The sequence below is a fragment of the Aythya marila genome (assembly GCF_965140915.1).
Source record: "Aythya marila genome assembly, chromosome: 1".
Taxonomy (NCBI): Eukaryota; Metazoa; Chordata; class Aves; order Anseriformes; family Anatidae; genus Aythya; species Aythya marila.
This window is the reverse complement of record NC_139042.1, coordinates 126,509,216-126,519,087: the sequence shown is the minus strand read 5'-3', so window position 1 is coordinate 126,519,087 and position 9,872 is coordinate 126,509,216. Positions and strand designations below refer to the sequence as shown.

General features: G+C 45.2%; 1 protein-coding gene across 1 annotated transcript; it reads left to right on the top strand.

Moving 5' to 3' along the window:
• Window positions 1-3,114: 3,114 nt before the first annotated feature.
• Window positions 3,115-9,641, top strand: AICDA (activation induced cytidine deaminase). The gene is made up of 5 exons (XM_082751636.1): window positions 3,115-3,207; window positions 6,713-6,860; window positions 7,347-7,617; window positions 7,767-7,882; window positions 8,184-9,641. Exons 1-5 carry the CDS (start codon window positions 3,200-3,202, stop codon window positions 8,235-8,237), a joined length of 597 nt encoding a protein of 198 aa, XP_082607762.1. The 5' UTR covers window positions 3,115-3,199; the 3' UTR covers window positions 8,238-9,641.
• Window positions 9,642-9,872: the final 231 nt, after the last annotated feature.

The following is a 9,872-nucleotide window of genomic DNA, read 5'->3' as shown; positions in this document are numbered from 1 at the left end:
ATTATTCACCACATTTTTGCTCTCTGATTTCTTAGCTCTTTGCTTTCTGATTTCTTAGCTTTTTGCTTTCTGAAACTTTAGTAATAGTGATGGTGATATTCCTCCTCTGCACCTACAGTGCTCTTCAGTCTGCTAATCATTTCTATGTTGTTCTCATTTTAAGACAAGGAATAAACTCCTGAGTACAAGAAGCTTAAAAGGATGCTGGGACATCCTTCTGGAATCCTGATGAGCTGGAGCAGTGTCTTTTTCTAAATAATACTTCAAACACACCAATACAGAAACCTTTCCTAGCCTTCCCCAATGGCCTTATTTAACTGACCTGAGCTTTAATCAGAAACACAGATGAAGTCATAATCTGCAAACTGTTTCTCTGTCCCAAACCAAGTTCCTTCTCCAAATAACTTTGCTTTGAACAGCAAGGAAGGAAATTCAGAGTGGTCAGAAGTGGCCAGAATCTCTTTTCATGTGTATAAGCTCCCATTCCAAATAGTCCCACTGTATGTTAGATTTGTCAATTTACAGCCAGTAACTAGCAGCTAGATCAGGGATCAAAAATGTTTTGCTAAATTTTTTCTTTTTTTTTTTTTTTTCTTTCTCTCTCTCTCTCTCTCTTTTTTTTTTTTTTTTTAACCAGATCTGAAGATCAGAGGTGACCTCTGCTACTGAGAAAGAAAAGCTGCAGCTCCTGCCACTCCATAGGTGCTGAGGGTCCCTCTCAAGATGTCACCCTAGACTTGCTACAAGACCCTGAAAGTACATCCACCTGCTGGCTTTGACACCAAGATGTTTCTGCTCTGGCAATTAGAGGTAGAAGCAGAGAATTGCTACTACTGCCTTTGGACATTTATACTACCAGTGAGAGGGAAGCTGCTGCTCAAAACAAAGGGTGTTAGAAAGCCTGCATCATTGCTTTGACTTGCTGACCCTTGCCAAAGAGTGACGTAAAAATAACTCATCTATTCATTCATACATTTTTTCTTTCTTATCTCTGGGCAGAGCATCAATATTTAAGGAAGAGTGCTGATGTTTTAAACCTTGAAGAATTAATTCCACTTACAGACAGAACCTGAGAAAGGATCTACTTAAACATTTCATGACAATTGGCATGTTAAACCTTTGAGAAAATCATTACCCACAGATGGGTTTATGGGGACAAGCACGCTGGGCATGAAGACATTTTTCAGCTCCTTTAAATGAAGAAAAAAAAAAAAAAGAAAGAAAAAAAAAGGTAAAGTTTTCTATAAATGTTTTGTTGTGAAAATTAGGAACTAGAACAACAATAAAGCTGAAGCTACCTTAACTTATCTGATGAAACATAAACAGTTGTGATCTTAAGAAGCGCATTTCATGGGGTGTGTTGCTTTCTTTCCTTCTTCTTCCTTTTTTTTTTTTTTTTTTTTTTTTTTAATGTCCTGTGTAACAAACATCCTCTTTGCATTATTGAAAGGAAAAAAATAATATGAAAACGTGACAAAATGATTCTGAGACTGACCTGGGAGATTTTTCACAAGGCACTGCTAGGGTAAAGGCTGAAAGTGGGCAACTGTTTTATTAGCTGGAGTGTCCCCTTTGAGTCTGTTATGTAGGATGGGGATTTGCAAGAGATGCAGGCTGTTCTGGCTTTGGAAAAACCCTAGGAGCCAGATCCTTGAAGAGGATAATTGCTATTACTCTTGAGACCAAAGCAGCTGCCAAAATGTGTCTGTTGAGCATGTGCTCTACTCCTGTGGAGTCAGGAAGACACCTCCTCAAGGAGTAGGACAGTCCAGCCCTGTACCTCCCAAGAGTTTTCTTTTTCCTGAAGCAAGCATTGCTGGCCACACTGAAAGACAGAGTACTCTCAAAGTGCTGGGACATAGAGTAGTCTGCTCTGGTCTGGCAACTCGTCTCTCCTTTTCACATTTTTGCATATACTGGTTTCACACAGTCCTAGCGTGCTGAAAGCCAGTAAAATTAATAAGTAAATCAAGCAAAGAAAAAAACGAAGAACTACCCTAGCATGAGGTAAACAAAAGGGCTGTAGCACTCTCAGTCATGCCCTACCTGGGGAAGACATTGAGTGGAATAGCCCCACCACCACCACCACCTCCTCAGCGACCTTCCCTGGCTGAAGTTGTTCCCTGGCTGTCCTTCAGCCCTGCAGAAGGGATGAGCACCCTGGAAGCTGCTAGGGGGTGGTGGTGGAGCAGAACGTAGGAGGCAGAGAGCTCTGCTGGTAGAGCAAAGAGGGTATATGTCCTGAGCAAGAGCCCGGGCTTGGCTGTACCTAGCGCTGAGCCTGCTGAGTGCAGGCACTCCTGCCACAAGATACCCAGGGCAGGGTTCTGGCATCTCACCCCACGGCCTGCTGCTTGCAGCAGCAGTTCCAGATGTGAACAGCAGGATCGGGGCCTGAGTCATGCTCCACAGGTCTTTTGCATACAGCTTTGTGATTTGGGGGTTATGCCTGCTCCTTTCGTGCTGACACAGCCCAGCACCTGTGGCATTCAAGCATTACACGGGGACCACAAGCTCCATTTCTGCTCACTACACCCATGCCTGTCCCACGAGCTAGGTCCTCCTCACCCTCATCTCCAGCTCTGGTGCTGCCTCATGCTGCCAAGCAGCTACTAGGACTTGCCAGAGGAAATGGAAGAGACGGGGAGTGTGCCAACAGTTTCATATTCCCTGAGCTCCTTCCCCCTGGATGCCCGGCAGGCAGCACGCAGGGTGGCCGTGACCATGGGGTAGAGCAGTGTCATCATCTTCACGGCACAGCTGCATGAGCAAAGGCCCAGAGGGATAGTGTGGTTTTTGCCCACATTCACGTTAGTGGTACACAGCTCCCAGGCCCCCCTCTAACCACTAGACAATGCTTCCTGCCTTGTTATGTTATTGATATTAATTCAGCATAATTTTGCAGGCTGGGAGGACCCAATGGCAAGTGCAATGAGGGGAGGTGGCCAATGAGTGCAGAGCATCTTTCAGAACTGGTGCCCCTTTCACGCTTTAACCCTTTGCTCTTTGGCTCCTGCAGTTCCAGAGACCTTTCTAACTCCTCCCCTCACCACACCCCACAGAAATCTGGCAGGGGGTAGATAGTGGTGAATGGGGAGGGATCATATAGGGCAGTCCATATTTCTGTGCACCAAGTCAGAGGACTGTGCAGACAGAGCCTGAGAGACAACCCCATCACCTGAGAGAGAACCTGACAGTCATGGACAGGTAAAATGAGTGTCTCCAGTTTCTTGCTAATAGAAGAAATCAGGGTCTTCCTCTTAGAATTAACCTGCTGTCCATTTGGTGCTTACTGTCCCTTTCCCTTTCTCCGTCTGACTCAGCGATCTAACTTCCCATCCTGTCATCACATGTCTCTGTCCCCACCACTCTTTCTCTCTATGACTGTCTACCACCCTGTATTCTTCTCCCTTTCTGTCATTTCTCGTGACTATTCTCTTTTCCTTTTCATTCTCTCTCTTTTCTAGAAACAAAAAAAAAAAAAAAAAAAAGAAAGGTGAACATTCAGATGCTATCTGCATAAGCATCTCGATCTCTGCCTACTCTTCTCTCTCTACACCTGTTCTCTATCTTACATCAGATTTCTGCCTTATTATGTTTCTGCTGCTATCACCCTTGTGCTCCTAGGCACAGACTGTTCCAGCATTGGATTCCTCTACTTGCACTTCAATTATGCTGCAAGCTAATTACCACTAAAATCACTCTCCACTGTTGCATATCATTCACGCTCTCAGGGGCCTTCACTCTGATTTCAGGACTGGATTCATGAGTCTTTATTTGAAAGGAAGATCTCTGCTCAGTCAAATTCTTCAGTGCCTGAGTATAATCACAGCTCCTGTGTCTTTGCTGCTTTCCTTTGAGCTATGCAACAGCTATACAAATTTCACATGTAAACAGTTCTTTGTGCCTAGCTGCAGATCTGCTCAGTAGCTCCCTGTAACACTTGTTCATTTGTACTTGTCCTACCAGTCATGTTCTGAAATCCTTATTGGTGAAAATCCCTGGGGATGGTCAATTCCAGAGAGAAGGGAAAACAGAAATTGATGTTAATGAACATTTCTAATTGCACATATGGTTTCTGTGACTCAGAATTTTCTTGCACTGTCTTTACTTTGTCCTGACACTGAAAAATAACCCAAATGATCATTACTATATTTCCCTTTTGTTGGTGGTCATTTCTCATTCTTCATTGTTCTTTGCAACTACATTCAAAACCATTGAATTGAAAAAAATGGGAAGGTGTGAGGAAAAAGACAATTGGAAGGAAAATCAGAAATATTTTGAAAGCAAATATTTTTTGTGCAAAATTTAAGAAATAAAATAATAATAATTAAAAACAAAACAAACAAAAAAAAAAGATAAAAGGGAAAGCCTGTTTTCCCTAAACTTACGGTTGTGTTGAAAAACATTTTTCCATGTGGATTTTGATGAAACATCACTATAATTTCAATAGTTTTTCACCTGGATTGTGTGGTTCTTCTACAAGTGATTGCATTTTTCACCATTCCTCTGCTCTATTTTCTGCTGTTGTGCCATACATACCCCCAGCTAAGAGCTTTGCAACCCTCTGGCCTATCACACACATGTGGTTGTCTGGGCTATCCTATCTGAATCACCCGACGATCTGTCTCAAAAGAAGGGATGTCTGCTCTCCAACACTTCTACAAGGAAGAAGATTCTTCCCCACATCTGTCTGATAACACCCATTTAAAAGGGAGAAGCCTGAGACAAATCACTGAGCAACAGTTTTGTGAGTGGATGAATGGGATGCGTGGTGGTGGGTGTGCCTGTGTCAGAAAACATAAACATATGTTCATAAGTGCTCACAGATAGGGAAGCAAGATGAATATGAGGTGGTAGGAAGTGAGGCTGCACTAAGTGTGAGAAATACCAGTGTGAAACAAGTAAAAAAAGTATGATGGAGAACATACAGTGCAAGAGAGAAAAATGGTCAGGGGAAACACACACACAGTGTGAACTGTCAGAGAAAGGGGTGATGAAGTTCAGCAGGATCAGTGTGTACTCTACTCCTGACAACTTGCAAGCCCAGCAGAGCAGGCCTGGGGCAGTGCTTACAGGACAGATCTCCAAGAATTGCCTGGGGCTATTGATTTGCTGAATAACCTGCTCAGTAGTGATGCTTTGCACTTTGAGTGTGCGCAGGACTCTGCAGGGCCTTGTATTCTGTATGGACTTTCTCCTAGCAGGGGACATGCTACAGCTCACAAATGATCTACTCCTCTAGCAACCTGTGTGTATAAAGGATGGCATAAATAAGTATGTGTGTGTTTGCTTTATGTGAGCAAGACAGGTAACTTTGCACTGCAAACTGAGGGCCACATGGCAGGAAAGAGGATGTGTGCAAGTGAGCGGCTTGCCTATCTGCAGGACAATCAGGCAGCAAGAATGCTTTGAGGGAAGAAAGTGACTCTGGCAATGCAGTGTCTCAGCTGGGAGTGCTAGAGGTGCACTGGAGAGGGCTAAATGACAGCAAACATTCACAAGGTTACAAAAGGTAAAAGGGTGGCTGTGACTGTGAACTATCACCTATGGTGCAATGACCATGTGTGAGCATGCACAGTGGAGACAAACCTCTGGAGGAGCAGAGAGGATGCCACCTTTATCTGGAAGTTAACCACTCTGTTGTGCTCAGGTTTTGTGGTGACAACTGGGAATAGATGGAGGATGTTTGCATAAGGATTTTGCCTTGCTTATACTCTCAGATATAAACCAGGAAATTCCTAGCAAACCTAAATTCCCCTTTTCCACACCTCACTGGAGACCTCCAGAAAACTCAGCTCTGTATCACTTACACTGACCCTACCTCCCTGCTCAACACCAGCCTACCAGAGGGAAAAGGTGACAAAGGATGTGATTATTTTTAACCCATTCACTTCTGTTTTACGTTGTTGCGGGGGAGGTGAATATCTTACCTCAGTGAACACAGCTGTTCTCAGCTGCCTATGTACCTCCAGTTGGCAGTAAGGCTTTTTGATAAGGTTCATGACTATTTTACCCTCCCCATGCTCCTATTACCTCTCCCCAGCAGGATCTCTAGCATGGGAACCATCCTTTGCCAATCTCTGTGCTTGCCTCACATGGGAATGGTACTTGCCTCTGGAGATGTGTCAGCAACCCTACCCTACCTTTTATTTCTGTCAGCTAGGACATGTTACCCTATCCTAGCTTCTAATCTCTAGCCCTGTACACTTTCAGACATGTTCTTCCTTTGGGCAATGCTGGGAAGAAACTCTGTCCAGTTTTCTCTGAAGAGGCTCCAATTTGATCCCTCCTTTCACCCAACGGTTTTCAGGGTTTCAACAGCGAAAGAATATATCTGGATGACTGAACTCCAGACCCTCCCAGCTTCCAAGATCAACTCTTCTCAGACACTTTCATCCTTTGCTCTCACCGGTGTCCATCTTTTGGATATTTGCAGATACTTTCACACTACACTTAGCCATGGTTGCTGTTTGACTAAGCGTTACTAATTCACTTACTGTTTCCACTTGCTAGGTCACCTGCTTCATCCCCACAGTCACGTCTACACCCTTTCCCTAACATATTGCATGCAAATTACTGATGTTTTTCTCTCACTGAGGGGCCTGGACTCGGTGGGGATATTTTTGTTGCTGAGCGCCTGACATAGACACGGCCAATAGCTGGCTCCAGCGTAGGGCTAATGTAAAATGTCTCTTGCCTTCTCCTACAGTCTCCTGATGAAGAGGAAGCTTTTCCTCTACAACTTCAAGAACCTGCGCTGGGCCAAGGGCCGTCGTGAAACCTACCTCTGCTATGTTGTGAAGCGCCGTGACAGTGCCACGTCATGCTCCCTGGACTTTGGGTACCTGCGTAACAAGGTACAGGGAACACCTTGGCATCCTACTCTTATATCCATGCTGAGGTACATGCAGCTCATTTGCCTGGGGTAACAGGGAAATAAGGGCTGCAAGAGGCAGCACCTGATCTGACACGTGTCCACAGGAATAGGCACTGCACCGGTACATAACATTTGGGGGATGCAGCCTCCAGATAAATCTGTAACTCGTGCTAGCTCAGACTGTATTGCTAGCAAGATATTTACAGTCCTTGCTGCTTTATCAGTACCTCAGTTTTCCTTCCTAGCTCCCACAGGAGCCTCTTGTAGAGTGTCCCTGCATTTTTCTAGCCAGCCTTTCACTCTGTTACCACTGTGCCCTCTTCCTCTGTGCACTGATCATAAGACCTGTCCCCCACCTTGTCCATCCTACCCCCACATCTCACTCAGGTCACGCCTTCTTCCTTGCCCCTCTTGCAGCTTCCTTCACCCCTGCCTCACGCTTTGCCCCTCTCCCTCTTTCCCTAAGATGGGCTGCCACGTGGAGGTTCTCTTCCTACGCTACATCTCAGCCTGGGACCTGGACCCAGGCCGCTGCTACCGCATCACCTGGTTCACCTCCTGGAGCCCCTGTTACGACTGCGCCCGACACGTGGCTGACTTCCTGCGTGCCTACCCCAACCTGACCCTGCGCATCTTCACCGCCCGCCTCTACTTCTGTGAAGACCGCAAGGCAGAGCCCGAGGGGCTACGGCGCCTGCATCGGGCTGGGGCCCAAATCGCCATCATGACCTTCAAAGGTAAGGTGGGCAGGGTGAAAGAAGATGACTGAAAGCTATGGAGAAGGGAAGGTGATGGCAGGATATGATGATGTACCGAACCTAGGAAAGGTCAGTGTCTTCTCTGGGGCAGTCCTGAGCACTCTTTAACTCCCCTGTGCCTTGTGCAGATTACTTCTACTGCTGGAACACATTTGTGGAGAACAGGGAAAAGACATTCAAAGCCTGGGAAGGACTGCATGAAAACTCTGTCCATCTGTCCAGGAAACTCCGACGGATTCTCCTGGTGAGGACCAATTCTTCTCCTTACAGTGCCTCTTCCCCTCAGCTTCTTCCTCTCTTCCTTGCTGTAGTTCTGCTCTGCTCTTGAAGTCCAGCTGTGCCATTTGTCATTTCACTCCTCCCTGTGTCTTCACTCTTCACATCCCTCATACCTCTTTCTCCCACCTTCCTTCATATCCCCTCTTATCATTCTCTTCCCTTCTTCCACCTCTCACCCCATCTCATGCCATTCTTTTCTCCTTCCTCATTTTTATGGGCTTTTGCTCACTTGATAACTGATCTACCACTTATATTTTGTTCTACAGCCATTGTATGAAGTAGATGATTTACGAGATGCCTTTAAAACTCTGGGACTTTGAAGCAAAAGTCATCAGCAATCAGAAGACTTCAACACTCGTTCTTTGATTTTCAACTCTTCCTTCACATGTCTTTCTCTTCTTCCCTCTTTCCATCTCTCTTCCTTCCAACCCTGTGTCCAGAGATAAGACTATCTTTACTTTTTCATTTCAAAGGAAAATTAGGCTGATCTTCTGAAGACACATTCCCTGAGATTCACACCATCCATTACTAGCTGGGAATAGCTGGGACTGCAGTGACATTGCCAGGGAGTTATTTGCCTTTCCTCGGTCCCTTTAGAGCTAATTCAGGTGGTCCAATATATTGAGTTTTGGGTTTGGCTGCAGTGCTTTTTGTGTGGCTGTGTTCACTGACATCACACTGATGTGCAAAAGTCACCAGGGCTTTGGAGAGCAAGTCTTTTGCTCCTTAGAGGTGCACTACACTGAGCTGCTCTGTATGTCCTCCCTTGTGAAGTAGTTTATTTATCCTTCTGGATGTGGATAGGAATGTGAAAACCATCAGCATTTAAGTGGTAAAGCCTACACCCAAACAGCCAAATTGGCCAGTTATTGGAAAGCCCCACTGAGGGTATTGAACCAAGTCCTGGACAGCTCAGGCAGCTCAGCTTGAAAACCTTGGTTGAAGCCAGCTGATCTTGTAAATAGACTGTGTGCAGGCCTGGGCCCTGTAATGCCTCCTGCCCAGAAAGCACGGAACTTCAGTAGCTGTGGATTCAGGTTTTGTGTCCTATGACATGTTGAAACTAGACAATAAAAACTTAAAATGAAAGCAAAAGATTTGCTAGTCAAAATTTTCAAGTGTGAGCTTCTAGATGGCCAGTGAGACATATCCCATGCAGAAATCATAAGTCCGTCCACTCAATGCCTATTGACTACATTGAGAACCATGACAGCTCTGTGTCAGGACTGGTCAGTGTGTGGACCTCTCATGCAGCCAGAAAAGAAGCCTCCAAGGCACTTCACCATAGAGATGTTTTTCCATCATATATCTACCAGAAAGCAAACCATTTCCACATTGTATAGTCCCTCAAAACTTAATTTCTCATTCTTGCTAGACCATAGCATTTTGGATGGTGTGTTGGTGTCTACATCAGGCACTATCTGTTTCTTGACATACTGCAGGGAGGAGCACCACAGGTCTCACTACTGGAATTTTTTCCATCCACTGAGCAACTCTTCCTAGATCAGACCTGCACTGTGCTCCCTCCCCAGCCAGCTGTCCTCCGCTGGAGGCACCTTAACACTCCTACAGTCCTCTGTCTTTACAGGCTTTTTATTGCCCATAATACAGCTATATATGGCTAGTCAGTGACAGGACAGAGAGCTGACCAGAAAAAAAAAAAAAAAGAAAGAAAAAGAAAAAAAAAGTTATGAGCAAAGCTGTACAGCCTGTAGAAACCTTTAGTAGGGGGCAAAATCAATCCATTCTCCTGTCTGACAATCACTGTGTTTCCGTAATGGGACCCCATTAGCACCTGGTGCTGGAGACATAATCCTTACTAAGCTGAAGATGTTGGTTCATAGTACACAGCAACTCATCTCCAACCTTTCCACTACCTAACTTTCAGATGGATCACCCTCTGCAGTCCAACCTCTTCAAGCTTTATTAGGGCTAACAGTGTGGTCCCATGCTCT